At 42.0% G+C, this 18,447-nt stretch overlaps 1 protein-coding gene across 1 annotated transcript; it reads left to right on the top strand.

The window, feature by feature from the left end:
* Positions 1-3,306: 3,306 nt before the first annotated feature.
* LOC120044244 (glutathione hydrolase 5 proenzyme-like) lies at positions 3,307-12,054 on the top strand. Its single transcript, XM_038988849.1, has 12 exons — positions 3,307-3,488; positions 5,132-5,259; positions 5,371-5,466; positions 6,018-6,213; positions 7,490-7,650; positions 7,834-7,980; positions 8,186-8,316; positions 9,913-10,097; positions 10,290-10,381; positions 10,533-10,645; positions 10,772-10,882; positions 11,164-12,054. Exons 1-12 carry the CDS (start codon positions 3,307-3,309, stop codon positions 11,308-11,310), a joined length of 1,689 nt encoding a protein of 562 aa, XP_038844777.1. The 3' UTR covers positions 11,311-12,054.
* The last annotated feature ends 6,393 nt before the right edge of the window (positions 12,055-18,447 follow it).

Here is an 18,447-nt window from a genome sequence, read left to right as displayed (position 1 = left end):
CTTCTTGTGAATACAAACTCAACATTTGTGAGTGTTTTTTATAGGCTCTAACCAACATCTCCAATCTCGTCTCATTGATTGGACAGGTTAGCTGACTCCTAACTCCAATTAGCTTTTGGAGAAATCATTAGCCTAGGGGTTCACATACTTTTTCCAACCTACACTATGAATGTTTAAATGATGTATTCACTATAGACAAGAAAAATACAATACTTTGTGTTTAAGCACACTATGTTTGTCTATTGCTGTGACTTAGATGAAGGTCAGATCAAATTTGATGACCAATTTATGCAGAAATCCAGGTAATTCCAAAGTGTTCACATACTTTTTCTTGCCGCTGTATATACTGTGTATATATATATAAATATATACATGTATATATATTTTTTTTATTCAGATTTTTCGTGAGATGCTGCAGTACCCTACTTCCCGTTTCTATGATGGCTGCGCGAAGATGCTGGATATTGGCGGGAACTGGAACACACTGTCGTACACGTCAATCCAGAACATCCAAACATGCTCAATGGGTGACATGTCTGGTGAGTATGCAGGCCATGCAGTGGCAAATTTAGCATGTAAATCTTGGTGGGGCAAACTCAACAAAACAGTTTTTAGATGCATGCCAGCAAAGCCACTACACAACACAACACCAAACAATACATTAATTGCACTATAACGGTGACAAACAGTGCCCGCAAACTGTTAGGGCCTACATAAAGCTGTCCCAACAGCAGAGCGTTCTTTTCAACACCATGGAGTGAATCTTTACCATTGCTACACCTGGCTATCGGCGGAGCCTTGTCTTGCAGTGAAACAGTTCATTCAGCCTCATTTACTGCCTTTAAAAAAAACATAGCTGATATGGCTGACTTTCTTAAACAAATGTGGTTTCTACTGACAATTGAGATGTACAAATGATGGCAAACGGGATGTTGAGCGGATAAGAGGCAATCTGTTATTTTGATTAAGACATTAATGAGCGAGCTAGGAGGGATGAAATGTACAGCGACAGAATTCAGAGCATGGGCCATTCTTACAGTATTCTCCCTGTACACCAAGCCAGAACCGTAGGATAAATAAAGGGGGCATATAAGCAGACGATGAAAGCTCTTACAATATTCAATGATTACATTTCTCCAAAACAGGCTATAGGCTATATGTGCACCACCAAGTCAGAACAGTAGGCTAAGTTATGAGGGGGAAAGGGACCAAATGATTAGGGTGAGGCACATGAGCTACTAACAGCTTACTACACAACATACACTTAATATTACTTTCTTAGCTACAGTATACATACCTCCCTGGCATATCACATTATTTATGTAGCAGCATACAATACATTTTTGGACTCACCTTGTTGTGCTGTGCTCACTTGAACAGGAAGGTGGAGCAGCGGTCCTTCATGTGGGAAAATGTTGTCATCAAACTTTGTCATCAAAGTCTGGCATTCTCTGGATTTATGGTGCTTTCAAGACAACTGGGAACTCAGGAAAAAAACAAGGTTGAATCATGAAGTCATGCTGGATTGACAGCATGGCCAATGTATTCAACCTTTTCTGGCCCATGGTGTTGAATGTTTATCCTTTTAAGCTTGGAAAAAATACCCTTAAACCCTGACTTGGACCACACACGTGCTCCATTGAATAGCAAGCTAGTGATTGCTTTGCAACGTTTGCAGTTAGCCACTGATTCCTTCCAAACCACTCATTGTTGAATTTGCGATTTCCAACTTGTTGTGAAATGTTTATGTCCAATGGCCAATATGTTTTATCTATAATTTCTGTTTGCTAAAATAATTTATATGTTGAAAGATAATGATTACATAATTCCACTCTGAAACCATATAATTGTATGAAATTGATTAGAATCATAAAACTATAATCTGATGATGTGTGTAGTTTTAGTCAGAATTAGAACAAGGACCTTTTGTTCCTTTTTAGTATGTAAGCAGGGTGCAAGTGTGAAACAAATGATAAGAGGAGCTATCGACAGACGAGTTGTACTACTGTGTTCCTTACAGGACATTCTGTCTCCACCCGTGGAGGGGAGAAACTGTTAGGCTTGCAGAAAATGATGAAACATGTTGCAGATTAAACAATGTATCTGTGTAGTGGAAAAACACAGACTGTCTGAGCAAGGCGTAGCTTAAGATTTGAACTTGTTTGTGTGTGTTATAAAGACTGGGTTTGCATTTTTGATGTTAGAACATTTTCTGAATAAACGGTACTAATCTTTTGCATAAGCTGAGTCTTTGCCTAATTATTATTATACCCATGGTCTTACAAACCTCGGGGATTGGTCAAAGCAATTGATTGACAGTTATTATCATTGGGATTGAAAATTCTCGTGACACTGTTCATCATTTCTCTTCATATGACCAGGTTTGAAAAGGATTTGCCAGTAGATTGTCGACTTGATTCATGATGATGACTGCTTGTCTAGTTTGCTAGCTAAGATTTTGAAAGTATGATGTTGACATGATCAGTCCAATCAAAGCTATGGTACATATAACGTGATTTGACGTCATTTTATCTGTGGCCAATGACCTTGTTGGATGGGCACTGCTAATGTAACTCTATGGCAGCACCCAATGGGGTTGAATTTTTGAGCTCTCCCTGTAGATTTTGCGGTGGCGTAGTGTCCCCAACATCGTCTGCGGTTGTGAGGCCGGTTGGACGTACTGCCAAATTCTCTAAAATTACATTGGAGGCGGCTTATGGTAGAGAAATTAACATTACATTATCTGGTAACAGCTCTGGTGGACATTCCTGCAATCAGCATGCCACCTGCAAGCTCCCTCATAACTTGACACATCTGTGGCATTGTGTTGTGTGACAAAACTGCACATTTTAGAGTGGCCTTTTACTGTCCCCAGCACAAGGTGTACCTGTGTAATGATCAGGTTGTTTAATCAGCTTCTTCATATGCCACACCTTTCAGGAGGATGGATTATCTGTCCAAAGGAGAAAAAAATCAATAACAGGGATGCAAAGAATTTGAGCACAGCATTTGAGAGAAATAAGCTTTTTGTGCATATGGAACATTTCTGGGATCCTTTATTTCAGCTCATGAAACATGGGACCAACACTTTACATGTTGCGTTTATATTTTTGTTCAGTATATATCTGGCATGGCTCAAGGGGAAACAACGTTCACTTTTACTTCAGAAATGCAACAATTTGATCGAGTGGGGTGGAGGCGGAGTATGAAGGCTCATTGACTACTAAGCCGTGAGCTCTTGGGACGGGACAACACTTTCTGCCCAGCGGAGAATAGTATTCTTGGAAAAGTTTTTCTCTTGAAAGCATGTCCAAATATAAGCCATGGCAGGTTGGTTGCTGTCTCTGTATCGGTTTATTTGGTGCTATAATATCCATCTGTCTCTGCATACTAGCCTTCGGCGTATTTATCCACCAAGGATGCCCCGAGGACACGTACAAGCACGCGGCGGTTTCTGCGGACTCTAAACTTTGCTCGGACATTGGCAGGTAAAGTCAAATACGGTCGCCTAGATCGTACAGCTAGTTATAATAAATTATAATTTATTTAAAACATGTTATCTAAAGTTTCACTACTCTAATGGGCTACCTATGATACATGGATTTGGTAGTCTGGTTGAACAGGTGTTGTTTGGTGTTATTTTACCAAAATGGCCAAGTTCAACTGGTCTCTCTAGGTTCAAGCTGCGTGCCTTATCATGGACAATATAATTGTTATTTTAACAGGGAAAGAACACTCTTTACTGCAGTGATTTAGACTGTGTAGGCTATTCATTTTCAACTTGTAGCCAACGTGCAGATAGATTAAAAACTGTAGGTAGCATAGACTACCAAATAGTACGCAGTTTAGGAGATTTGATTGGCTATCATAGCGATTATACAGAACTATTAATTGTATTGAACCCAAGTTACTTGATTCAACTGTGACTGATCAGATCTATAGCTTTCCTTTTATTACTTGATAATAAATATTGATATAACCCCTAGCAAGCATGGCTAATAGTCAGCTCCCCCAGCAAAAACATGTACCTCAACAGAAAATCTTCAGCTTTGTTAGCGGAACCGGTAGCGCGCACAGATCAGCTTGCTTCTCTGTGTTATAGGTCATCTATTTCCCCTATCTTCTGCCAAGAGTTGTCACTCATCAGCAATGCACTTACTTGTTCAGTCGTGTGAAGTTATGTGAAAATCTCTTATTTTTCGCAATAAATGAGGCATGAAGACACTTCACTTCTTCAGCTGTCCCCATTCGAGAAACTTTTATGGTTCCAGGCAGGACCCTCTGTGAAAAGGGTTCCACATGGAACCAAAAAGGGTTCTCCTATGGTGACAGCCGAAGAACCCTTTTAGGTTCTAGATAGCACCTTTTCTTCTAAGAGTGTAGAGGTCCAGATGACCCAACATGCCTACACCACCCGACTGGAGGAGAAAGGATGTAAGCACAATTAAAGTTGGACCTACTTTTATGTGATGGGACATTTCTGCAGGGTGTACAAACGAAGCAAGCTTTGTGTTGACACCATGGCCTCTTAGATCCCCCTACTGTCTCTGTTGTTGTTTAACAAAGAGACTAAAGGAGAAAGGACACAAGGCTTTTAATACCTGTGTCATAATATTTTAATATATATATTTTTTGACCCTATCCTTTGAAAGCCCTTTATTAGCACTTGAAGGGAAGTTATTCTTTTAGGATTGTGTATAGTAGGCAGAGTCTACCGCACATCGAGAGCTGATTGGTGAAGGTGCTGGAGGCAAAAGGCTAAACTGGAGAAATAGGAAAAAGTCTCTGCTCACTTTCATTCAGATACACATTTCTTTAGTTGTAGCTGAGCTTTTGCTTTTCTACACAGATGATCATACACAATTATTGCCTGATGATCTTCTGAACTTCCCAATACCTTTCTGGTGCATTTTAGTCACTTCAAACCATACTTACTTCAGATTTGAAAGTACTGTCAGACTGATTTGTAATAGACTGTCAAGGACCAAAATAAAAAAGTGAACATTGGCTGTTGATTACATCAAGTTTTTCTTTTACATGGTGGGGTCGCAAAACATTTTTTAAATCCAAATGGGGTCAATTGCCAACAAAAAAGTTTGAGAACCTCTGCTGTAATGTGGGCTGTTTCCAGAGATATACTGCAACAAGGAGGATCGGCAGTAGATGGCGCCATTGCAGCTCTGTTGTGCACCTCACTGGTCAACCCTCAGAGCATGGGCCTGGGAGGAGGGTCCATATTCACTGTTAGGGACGAAACTGGTGAGTCTGTTTTTTTATAGTCTTTGCTTTTGTGGTACTTTACTGTGGGGTTTGGCCAATAAGGTTTGTGGTGGAATTGTATAACCTATGCATCTCTTTATCTATCCTCAGGCACGGTGAAAACCTTCAGTTCGAGAGAGACTGTTCCACAGTCATTCAAAGCTGATCTGCTGAAGGGCTGTCCCACATCTGTCACATTTATCACAGGTAGTTAGACCTGACAATAAATGGATGGCTGGATGGATGGATGGATGGATGGATGGATGGATGGATGGATGGATGGATCCATATACAGTATGAATGTGTGTACATTGTATGACAACAATTAACATATTTTTTTTATTCAAATAACTCAGACAGCTAAAAGAGTAATGCCTTTTAGCCGTTCCAACATCAAATGTCAGCAAACTACAACACCAAACACTAACCCTTTCATGTCTAGTCTTCCTTTCTGTCCTGGAATGTGGCATGATGTCACACCTCTCTTTTTGCTTGTGTGTTAGGGCCCATACAGTCCAGTAGTGTTTGCTGACCGGGAGTACTTAGCACCTCTGAACAGAGTGCCAGCGCTAATTTGTTTACCGAGTGTGCATGATTTTACATGTATCATTGCGTGAAAATGTTGGCAGTCGGACGTTTACAGCAGGTGGTCCCTAAAACACAGCACGCTGAATGATCGGCAGACACACGCTAAATCCACATTCAGTACGGTGTGTGGAAGCTTTAACATCTCTTTTTGCTTGTGTGGACCCTGGCAGGTAGTCAGTGGATTGGCGTTCCTGGAGAGTTGCGTGGGTATGAGGTGGTTCACAGAATGTATGGGAAGCTGCCCTGGGCCAAGCTGTTTGAGCCCACCATTAGACTGGCCAGAGAAGGATTTCCTCTGCCACCCTTCCTGGGATACCTCCTTAACATCACACTCATAGGAAACCTGGTGAAAGCAACATCACTCTGGTAGTAAGAGATCTCACTCACACTTACAGACAGGAACTCAAATGTGTACATTCGTTTTCATACTCTAAGGACTCGGGTGTTAAATTAAGTCATTGAGGATTGCACTTGTTTCGATTGATTGTAGTGGTTTATTTGTAATTGTACCTTGTAGTTTTTTTCTTGTTTCATTTTTTATGTAAATTGTATTGATTGTGAAAATGTTTGTACTTAGGACACCATTATGAATGAGACTTTGGTCTCAATTGGGCTCCCCTGAATAAATACAAGTAAGAATAATATATATAAAGAAAGACGCTAAAACTGCATTTGTCCAAATGTCAGGTCAGCAAAGTTGTTAATAGTGCATGAAGTACATGTATCTGAGGACTTTTCAGTCAGAAAGTCCAGATATCCAGTCCTATTATCCTAGCATGAAGCTAATAAACTCGTTTAGACACCTCCACTGTAGTCTGTGGGCTCAGACCAAGTTCTCATCCGTATGGTTGTGCGGTATTATACACAGACAGACTGCAGAGGCTTTCCTGAGTACAGACTGTAGACCAGTGGAGGCTGCTGAGGGGAGGACGGCTCATAATAATGGCTGGAAACCATGTGTTTGATGTATTTGATACCATTCTACTTATTCCACTCTAGCCATTACCACAAGCCCATCCTCCTCAATTAAGGTGCCACTGACATCCTGTGCGGCAGACACAGACTGCAGAGGCTTTCCTGAATACAGACTGCAGACACAGACTGCAGAGGCTTTCCTGAATACAGACTGCAGACACAGACTGCAGAGGCGTTTCCTCGTCTCGGCTCCTCTCCTCCGCTCTCTCCTCTTCCTCCTCTTACAGAACAGAAGTGTGAGCAGTAGCACAGGAGATGTGTGGGGAATGTGCCCTTGGCACCCCAGCAGATGGAGAGGGGGATTCACATATACTCAGGGATAATTTGAGAATGGAGATATGAATGAAATTACAGAGATCTAATGTTTGACAGTTGCAAATGTTCTGTTCTATCACTGTAATCCAATAAAAAATCTAATCACATTTTATTTCTCACATGCGCCGAATACAACAGGCGTAGTAGACCTTACCGTGCGTGACATGCTTACTTAAAAGCCCTTAACCAACAATGCAGTTCAAGAAATATAGTTAAGAAAATATTTACTAAATAAACTAAAGTAAAAAATAAAATAAGTCACATAACATCCAGATACCACTGTATGATAAATGCATGGTCTTTTTTCTGTTTATGGTTGGTATGGTATATTAAAGACATGCCCCTCTTCCAGTGAGGTGTTCTGCCACAAGAACAAGACGGTGCTGGGCATAGGAGACACATTGAAGTTCCCTAAACTGGCGGAAACCATGGAAACCATTGCAGAACAAGGTGTAGATGCCTTTTACACTGGCCAAATTGGACTTGACTTGATTCAAGACGTAAAAGCAGCAGGTGGGAGCAATATTTATTTGTGTAAATGAGAGAGAGGGTGGGAGAGAAAGATTGGGAGAAATGTAGAGGGAAAACCATTATAAAAATTAAAAAAACATTTTAATGAAAACTCCAGATTGTTATATTTTCTTGTCCGTGTAAGGATTGCTAACATGGATGGACATACTTTGCTCCCCATTTTAGGTGGGACCCTTACCATGGAGGATCTGAAGTCATTCAGAGTCAGAGTGGAGGATGCCTGGACTGTTCCTCTTGGAGATTACCAGATGCACATCCCTCCACCTCCTGCAGGGGGAGTCATGCTCGCCTTCATCCTCAACCTTGTTAAAGGTACCTAATGTGTTAACACTTTCTCCAAATCAAGTCAGGCAACAGCTACAGCTATATCTACAATTTAGAACTATTGCTTTGTAACCATTATGTTCAAAGTGTGTTGATGGTGTGTCATCATGGTAGCGCACAATCATTGGAAAGTTCCAAAATGTACCTTCTCCAGGTTGTGGAGATTTGACTGGCTGTTTGTGACCTTTCCCAGGGTTCCATTTCACCCCCAGGTCCATGGAGGAGGACCAGAAGGTCCTGACCTATCACTGCTACATAGAGGCAGCTAAATTTGCTAACGGACAGAGGAGGAGCGGTCACGATCCTGTTTTCAACACTAAAAAAGTAAGGATCGAAGAGAACTGCCTCTCTAAATCAAATCACATTTATTTATATAGCCCTTCTTACATCAGCTGATATATCAAAGTGCTGTACAGAAACCCAGCCTAAAACCCCAAACAGCAAGCAATGCAGGTGTAGAAGCTCGGTGGCTAGGAAAAACTCCCTAGAAAGGCCAAAACCTAGGAAGAAACCTAGAGAGGAACCAGGCTATGAGGGGTGGCCAGTCCTCCTCTGGCTGTGCCGGGTGGAGATTATAACAGAACATGGCCAAGATGTTAAAATGTTCATAAATGACCAGCATAGTCAAATAATAATAATCACAGAAGTTGTCGAGGGTGCAACAAGTCAGCACCTCAGGAGTAAATGTCAGTTGGCTTTTCATAGCCGATCATTGAGAGTATCTCTACTGCTCCTGCTGTCTCTAGAGAGTTGAAAACAGCAGGTCTGGGACAGGTAGCACGTCCGGTGAACAGGTCAGGGTTCCATAGCCGCAGGCAGAACAGTTGAAACTGGAGCAGCAGCACGGCCAGGTGGACTGGGGACAGCAAGGAGTAATCATGCCAGGTAGTCCTGAGGCATGGTCCTAGGGCTCAGGTCCTCCGAGAGAGAGAAAGAGAGAATTAGAGAGAGCATACTTAAATTCACACAGGACACCGGATAAGACAGGAGAAATACTCCAGATATAACAGACTGACCCTAGCCCCCCGACACATAAACTACTGCAGCATAAATACTGGAGGCTGAGACAGGAGGGGTCAGGAGACACTGTGGCCCCATCTGATGATACCCCCGGACAGGGCCAAACAGGCAGGATATAACCCCACCCACTTTGCCAAAGCACAGCCCCCACACCACTAGAGGGATATCTCCAACCACCAAATTACCATCCTGAGACAAGGCCGAGTATAGCCCACAAAGATCTAAAAGTATAGCCACGGCACAACCCAAGGGGGGGCGCCAACCCAGACAGGAAGACCACATCAGCGACTCAACCCACTCAAGTGACGCACCCCTCCTAGGGACGGCATGGAAGAGCACCAGTAAGCCAGTGACTCAGCCCCTGTAATAGGGTTAGAGGCAGAGAATCCCAGTGGAGAGAGGGGAACCGGCCAGGCAGAGACAGCAAGGGCGGTCCGTTGCTCCAGAGCCTTTCCATTCACCTTCACACTCCTGGGCCAGACTACACTCAATTATATGACCTACTGAAGAGATGAGTCTTCAGTAAAGACTTAAAGGTTGAGACCGAGTCTGCGTCTCTCACATGGGTAGGCAGACCATTCCATAACAATGGAGCTCTTTAGGAGAAAGCCCTGCCTCCAGCTGTTTGCTTAGAAATTCTAGGGACAATTAGGAGGCCTGCGTCTTGTGACCGTAGAGTATGTGTAGGTATGTACGGCAGGACCAAATCGGAAAGATAGGTAGGAGCAAGCCCATGTAATGCTTTGTAGGTTAGCAGTAAAACCTTGAAATCAGCCCTTGCTTTAACAGGAAGCCAGTGTAGGGAGGCTAGCACTGGAGTAATATGATTTAAAAAAGTTTATACGTGTATTCTGTACTTTTACACACTAATATGTGAAATCATACTTTTTTTAAATGTAGGATGCATCGTATATGGTGGACTCTGACTTTGCTGATCGGATCAGGCAATTGATCAGTGAAGACCGTACCTATAATGACTCCTACTACAACATAACACCTTCCCCTGACCGCTTTGGGACCACACACGTGTCAGTCCTGGCTGAAGATGGATCTGCAGTCTCTGTCACAAGTACCATCAACCAAATGTGAGCCTCTACCCTCACTGAGATGCGGAATAGTAAATCCCTCTCAATAGAACACTGTCTAATGTATTAACACACAGTCTCCTTCTAAATAGTAATATGACCGATGTCTCAACAGCAAACAAACCAGCTAAAACTGCAGGTTTTGGAGTTGTGTACTCTTTTCTCTAGGCTAAGAGTCTTTTTTCTCTCCAGTTTTGGTGCAGGGATTTACTCCAGTAGAACAGGCATCATCCTCAACAACGAGCTGGCTGACTTCTGTTTTAGAGCAGAGAGATTGAGTGCAGGTATATAGAAACTTTTCAATTTAGTAACCGTTTTAAATTAATGTATCACTTAGGACTACTTGTCTAACCTTTAACTGGTCTTCATGGGGTGATATCTTATATAAGTCTATGGGTGATATCTGTGTAAATTACATTGTCTCATTCCTCACAGGTGAACAGCCTCCCTCTTCAATGGCTCCAGCTATACTGAGCTCCAGCTCTGGGAAAAAGACCCTTGTAATTGGGGGATCAGGGGGTAGCATGATCACGACCGCCATGGCCCTGGTGAGTGTTCATTCAGGTGTCTTAACCAATTTCTACCACATGTCTCACCGTTCCTTCTCAACCCAGCAAAAAAAGTTTTTTTTAGAAAAGGATACATAGAGCCTCATCAAATCTCTCTCCTTTCAGTCCATAATGAACCACCTTTGGTTGGGGATGAGTTTGAAAGATGCCATTGCTGCTCCTATAGTGTTCGTCGATGGCAACAACAATGTGAAGTTTGAGCATGGCTTTGATAAGGTAATTCCTCTGTTCTTATCCTTTCAGTAAATCAATGACAGCCAAGGTCACTGCAATTGGCTGTTGAGTGATGACAAAGTGATGTGTGTATATATATATATATATATATATATATATTTTATTTTTATTTTTTATATAGCTAATATTGGTTTGATTGTAATGGCTGCCTGAGAGCAGTGACCATTTTGAGAGACATACAGTCAAATCATGATTTTAAAGTGGAATGAGTAAGGGACGGTGAGTGGTGCTTTTTTTTAGCCTGACTGTCTGTCTGCTCTCAGTCTGTGATAGAGGCCCTGAAGGTCATTGGACACAGAGTGACAGACTACCCATACTTCTTCAACGTGGTCAATGCTGTGGCCAAGGAGGACGGATGCATCGCAGCCGTGTCAGATGCCAGGAAGCAGGGCAAATCTGCTGGCTACTGACCAATGGGACACCAGGACACTAAGAGTATACCAAGACCAGGTGTGTCCTTACTAAGGTGTACAGCCAATTAGTTGGCTTTAGAACACTGTACAGTAGGTCCAAGAGGACAGTAATTTTAGTGAGATTTCTTTTTTGTAATTCTATTATCTTCATATATGAACATTTTATCTAAACCAACAGTCCAGAGCCTTAAGCAGAATCAAATGGCCCTCTTGACAAAATACTTAGGCACTGAAATGGATGGAGTTTCTAATTTTACCAAGTACATAAAATGACATGCTTGTTCTTAATGACTAACTGTACAGTACACATAGATTATAGCACAAGGAGGTCCCGAAGGAACTCAAATGGGAAGAGAAGGTCAGTACAGCCTGTCAGCCTGTACTAACATGGGACTCATACTGTGACCACAAGGACTTGTCAGATTCAGGACAGGACATGGTACAACATGTTACAACTCAATCCTCCAAGTTCATTTATTAGTCCCTCTCTGGAGTGTTGCAGCAATACTCTGAGACTCACACTTTGAGATAAAACAGGCTTTTTGCAGCCCCCTTCAGTGTCAGAAAGGAGTTCCACTGCCTAAAAATACTAAAGCACCCGTTGCTGACTAACAGCTACCCAATCAGTTTGCTGCCTGATCTTAGTAAACTGGTGGAGAGAATTGTGTTTCACCAAATACAATGCTATTTTTCAGAGAACAAATTAACTACTGACTTTCAGCATGTATATAGAGAAAAGCACTCAACTTGTACTGCACTGACTCCGATGACAGATGATTGGTTAAAATAAATGGATAATAAGATGATAGTTGAAGCTGTATTGTTAGATTTCAGTGCAGCCTTTGATGTTATTGATCATAAATTGTTATTGAAGAAACTCACTTTGGCTTTACATCACTTGCCATCACATGGTTGGACAGTTAGTTATCCATTATAACCCAGAGAGTGTTCTTCAATGGAAGCTTCATTAACATCATATATGTACAATGCGGTGTCCGTCAGGACAATTCCACACTCTACATGTCAGCACCCAAAGCCGGTGAGCTCACAAAAAGGAAAAAAAGGATTGTCAGTTTTAGAATGAGTGAATAATAATAAACTGGTCTTAAATACATCTAAAACTAAAAGCATTGTATTTGGTTCAAAACATTCTCTAAGGCCTAAACCTTAACTGGAGTTGTACATAAAGGGTGTGACCATTGAGCAAGTTGAGGAAGCTAAACTCCTACGCACAGTACGTATAACACTGGATGGTCAATTATCATGGGCAAGTCATATTGACAAAGTTGTTGTGAAGATGGGGAGGGGTATGTATTTTATAAAAAGAGGTTATGTGTTTGAGACAAATCAACTTGGCATGTATAACAAGGCAATTAGAAATTCCAGACACGCTCGTTTTCTAACTTGATCACTAATAATCAGAATATTTAGAGAGTGATCTTCTCAACCATTGATGGCCTGATTTAATCCTACCCCCGCAAGCAAACCTGTGAACTTCCCTCCACATCTAAATGTGATGAGTTTGCGGCATATTTCAGAGATAAGATACCCAGCCTAATGTTTGTTATCGTCAAGCAAGACCTGATGAGAAGTTTGACATGTGCCCTAGCCTACCACACAAAGGCACTATGGATTTATTTTCCCTGGTTGACACAGACATGCTCAGGAAAGTGATATCACAATTTAAGCCTTCTACCTGCCTTCTTGATCCTATCCCCACCACCTTTTTCAAAACAGTTTTTTACATTTCATATCTAAAGAAGTGCAAGCTATTGTTACTCACTCCCTGTTCACAGGTACTTTCCCCACTGCACTAAAAACTGCTATGGTGAAACCCCTTCTGAAGAAGAGTAATCTAGATTCTTCAGCTCTTAGCAATTTTCAGCCAGTCTCCAACCTTCCATTCTTAAGCAAAATTCTGGAGGAATTGGTTTTCAAACTGCTAAAAGCTAAAATAACACCTAGCTTTTTATCTGGTGTTTTATCTTTATTCCACGTTAATTAAAATATGCGGCCAGATTCTCTCTGTGGTTTGGCGCCAACAATAAGTACTTTGGCCTTGTCTTGATTTAGCTGGAGGAAGTTGTGAGAAATACAAGTATTTAAATCACAAATTCAGTCTAATAATTTATCTGTGTAGCTAAAATCCTCTGGTGACACAAATGTAAAGTTGTGTATCGTCAAGTGCCAACCGTATTTTAGAAAAATTCCAATCTGGTTTTCGTGCCCACTACAGCACAGAGACAGCCTTAGTTAAGGTGGTAAATGATCTTAGCGCTAACACAGATGCCAAACAGCTCTCCGTCCTTGTACTCTTGGATTTAGGTGCTGCATTCAACACTGTTGACCATGATGTCCTCTGGACAGACTGGAGAGGTGGGTTGGCCTCTCCGGTCCAATTATAAATTGGTTCAGGACCTATTTGACAGGTTGAGTTTTTTTGTGACCCATGGTGAACATAACTCAGAGAAAATACTACCACCTGAGGAACATTGCCAAGGCGTGGCCATTTCTCTCTCAGGCTGATACAGAGAGACTCCTCCATGCTTTTATTATAAGCAGGCTTGACTACTGTAGTGCTCTCCTGTCTGGTCTACCTAAGAAAGCCATTGGTCAACTGCAAAACATACAGAATGCTGCAGCACTGGTACTGACCAAGACCAGACAGAGAGCACACATAACACTGGTTTTAAGGTCTCTGCACTGGCTGCCTGTGAGTTTTAGAAATACATTTTAAGATTCTTCTATTGGTTTTTAAGAGGAAGCCTTTAGTTACTATGCCCCCATCCTATGGAACAGCCTGCCAGAGATCCTCGGTGGGCTGAAACTGTGGACATATTTAAAAGAGATCATAAAACACACATTTTTAGCTTTGCTTTTCCTTAGAGTGCTTTTTAGTCACTCAGTTTTTGTTATTCTTTTACTTTTTATCCTCTTATTGTGTAGTAAATATTTCCGTTTTTATGTTTTACCTGTGAAGCACATTGCGTTGCATTCCATGTCTGAAATGTGCAATGTGCTGTATAAATAAAGTTTGATTTGTACTAGTCGTTCAGGCTCTGGTCTTGTCCCATCTTGATTACTGTCCGGTAATATGACCATAAACAATGACCTAGCAAAGCTGCAGCTGGCTCAAAATAGAGCACACGCCTTGCCCTTAACTGCACATATAGAGCTAACATCATCAACATGTATACCAGTCTTTACTTCTCACCTCGTTCGCGTCTAACGTCGACGTCATCAGAGTGCGCTTCTGAACACTGTATGCTGGAAAAACTCGGTTTGTTATTTTTAACTAAAACATAACCAATCTTTGTTAATCATAAATACCGAACGTGTTTTTGCATGGATTCCGCATCGCGGTTAACTTTTACCAGCTAGGACCACTCTCTCTTGTCCCGGAATCTCGCTCCACGGTGGATGGAAAGTGTTTTTTCTCTCTGGAAAAGTTCGGCAAAAAGCTGGCTTTAGGCTAAAAACAAACTGCTAACTGCTAGCCTCCGGGCCCAAACCCACCTGTCTCTCATGGCTTCGCTCGCCCCTGGATGTACCACCTGCCAGTACCTGAGCCAGAGAGTCGCTGAGCTGGAGGGGAGAGTATCTGTCTTGCGCCAGATCAAGGAGGACGAAGAACTCCTGGACTCCATGGTTATACAAACCACCTCCAAAATCGACGACGTCACCTGCCCCTGGCTCGGCACCTCCACTTCTGGGGAGCCTGTAACTGTGAAACTCCATTCGGTTCCCTTAAATGAGCCATGGCCCAGACTAGGAGCTAAACCGAAGGGCCTGGTCTGTTCCACCCCTTCTACTCCGCCTCAGGATGCCTGGATTGCTGTCCGGGGAGGAAAGCACTCCAGGAAACGGAATCCATCAAATGTTTCGGAGGTGCTACAATTGGGGAGGAGATTCAAGGTCCTGGAAGACCTGGAAGTGCATTCCAATCATACTGTACAGGGTCCCTCCGCTTCATCTCTACTGCTGCCATCTCACTCTCAGGTGGAAGTGCCCAAGCACACTCATCTGCGCTCCTTGCCTGCCACTAGGTCGTCAGTCTCAGCTGCTAGCCCCCCTCAACCTGCTAGGAGGCAGATCACCCGGGAGAGGCCCCGTCATTTACCCAATAAACCCATCTGTAGTCCTTCCGTTCTCGTGGTGGGTTCATCCATGGTCCGAAACGTTTCAATCCGGAAAGCTGAGACCTTCTGCTACCCTGGCGCTAGGATCTCTGACCTAGATTCCATGCTACCGCTACTTATTAGCAAGCACTCCGCCGCTTCAACTGTCATTGTCCATGTTGGGTCAAATGACATTAAACTCCAGCAGTCAGAGAAATTGAGAGACGATTTTAAAACATTGATAAATACGCTGCTGGAATCTGGGAAGCAGTGTGTTGTTTCCGGTCCATTTCCATCCCCACGCTACACGGATATGGTTTTTAGTCGTATACGCCAATTACACACCTGGCTTAAGGGATACTGCTGCACGATGAGAATTCCTTTTGTGGATAACTTTGCAGCTTTTACAGACCGACCAGGTCTATTTCTTCGGGACAATTTACATCTTAACAGGTATGGCTCCAGCATCCTCTCCACCAACATGTCTCTTACTCTTGCCTCATGTAGAGCCTTTGATACCTGACGTTGTGTATTCTCGGGGGTTGACTTTTGGGATTGTACGCTCCCCTATCAGACTATGTTCAATGCTCCTCTCCCAGTTTCATTAATTAGTTCCTCAATTGCAAATATGGAACAAACTACAGTTAACAACCCTTCTGCAATTCCTAGTTTATTGTCCAATCACCGTATTGCGAATACTACTCACATGCAGAGAGGTATTGTTAGTAGTAATCTTGTCCCCATAAAATTGAGCTCTGTCAATAGCTCAAATGGTTTATTGCTCATCTAGTGCAGCTTCAGGTGCTACCTTGGATACTCCATCTGATATGAATTCCCGTAGCAATGGTATTGGAATAATTCATTTGAATGCTAGAAGCCTGATCCAAAGGTTGGACTTTATTGAAATTTTGGTCTCACAATCAAATGTTGACGTTCTGATTTGTATCTGAATCGTGGCTGTGTGATTCTGTGCCAGATTCAGATGTTCAGTTGATTGGATACAATATTTATAGAACTGATAGAGTTGGTAGAGGTGGTGGTATTGCGATTTATGTTAAATGCTGCTTAAATGTTTCTGTGTCCATATCAACCTCTGTCTCAAAGCAATATGAATGTCTAGTTTTAAACGTGGTACTTGGTAATAATGCTCATTTAACTCTAGCAGGGGTATATCGCCCCCCCTCAGCTCCTCCTTGTACTCTATGCAAATTATCTGATATACTGTCGAATTATGCAAACTCTGAATTACTGATTTTGGGAGATTTTAACCTGGATTGGCTCTCACCAGTATCCGATAAATTAAAAGGCATTTGTACTGAGCTAAATCTAACTCAGCTGATAACTAAACCAACCCGTCCCAACTTTAAGAACCCAGTAAAATCCACTCTACTAGACATTATTCTAACAAATACCCCCCATAAATACACAGCCAGTGGGGTTTTTGCAAATGATATCAGTGACCACTGCCCTATTGCTTGTATTAGAGATACCAGGCTGAAACACTCTGATCCCTGTATAATCTCTAAGAGAAATTATAAACATTTCTCACAGCAAGCTTTTATCCTTGACTTATATCACTCTGAGCTTTTATCCACTTGCTGCTTTCTGGACCCGGTTTTAGCCCTTGCTTTTTTCTCTTCTATTGTTACCTCTATGTCTGATAAACATGCCCCGCTTAAGAATCACAGAGTAAGAAACCGAACCAGTTCTTGGTTCTCTCCTGAATTGTCAGGTCTTTTCCTGCAAAAGAATCGGGCCTGGGCCTTGGCGAGGAAAACAGGTACTCCAGCTGATTGGCTGTTTTTTAGGCAATTGAGAAATAAATGTACTGCAGCTGTCAAAAAGGCAAAATCAAATTACTTCCTTAATGCTATGACAGATTCTGCAGGAGATCCTGCAAAATTCTGGAAAACCGTTAATTCACTGAAACGGGGGAATTCTGCTGTTTCTCTTCCTAAACAAATTACCTCAGACTTCTGTATTCTAACTGAAAAAAATGATATTTGTGATGCTTTTAATAAGCATTTCATCTCTGCTGGTTTTTTATTTGAAAGGAAAAGTGGACTTTGTGGTACTGGCCAGTTAGTTGATTTTTCGTCTTGCTTTTCAACCGTTACTCTGAAAAATGGTAACCCTGTTTTTAGTTTCCAGAAAATAACTGAAGCAGAGGTTCTAATTGCCCTGTGTGCCATTGATACTAAGAAATCCTTAGGCGCTGACAATTTAGACCCGTACTTACTTAAGTGTGCTGCACCTATTTTTGCTGGTCCAGTAACACACATTTTTAATCTAACATTAAGCACAGGAAATATCCCTAAGGTGTGGAAAGCAGCTTTTGTTCTGCCATTACATAAGGGAGGTGACGGTAGTGATTTGGATAACTATCGACCCATCTCTAGGCTCCCTTGTCTGGTAAAGATTCTAGAATCTATAGTCAACAAACAGTTACAATCTTTTCTTTCTGCTAACAGTATTCTTAGTACCAATCAATCTGGTTTTAGATCTAAACACAGTACCACATCGGCCACTATGCTTGTTGTAAATGATATTGCAAATGCCTTAGACGATAGAAAGCACTGTGCTGCGTTGTTTGTAGATTTGTCAAAAGCTTTTGACACTGTAGACCATGCTATCCTTTTGAGTAAGCTGTCATCTATAGGACTGGGCACTGATGCCTGCCGATGGTTTTATGACTATCTTAAAGATAGAACTCAAGCCGTCATGGTCGATGGGGTCAAGTCTGACCCCTTACAGTTACTTAAAGGGGTCCCTCAGGGTTCAATAATTGGCCCACTATTGTTCTCACTTTATATAAACAACATTGGTGATGATGTCAGATATTGTAAATTCCATTTATATGCAGATGACACAGTTATGTACTCTATTGCTCCAACAGCGGACCAAGCTTTAATGCAGTTGGAGTCTGATTTTAGGATACTACAGGGGTCTCTTTTACAGCTTAAACTTGTTTTAAACGCTAAGAAAACAAATGTCATGTTTTTTTCTAGGTCTAAAC

This window comes from Salvelinus namaycush, chromosome 3, assembly GCF_016432855.1.
Source record: "Salvelinus namaycush isolate Seneca chromosome 3, SaNama_1.0, whole genome shotgun sequence".
Classification (NCBI taxonomy): Eukaryota; Metazoa; Chordata; class Actinopteri; order Salmoniformes; family Salmonidae; genus Salvelinus; species Salvelinus namaycush.
This window is presented reverse-complemented; position numbering and strand designations above follow the sequence as displayed.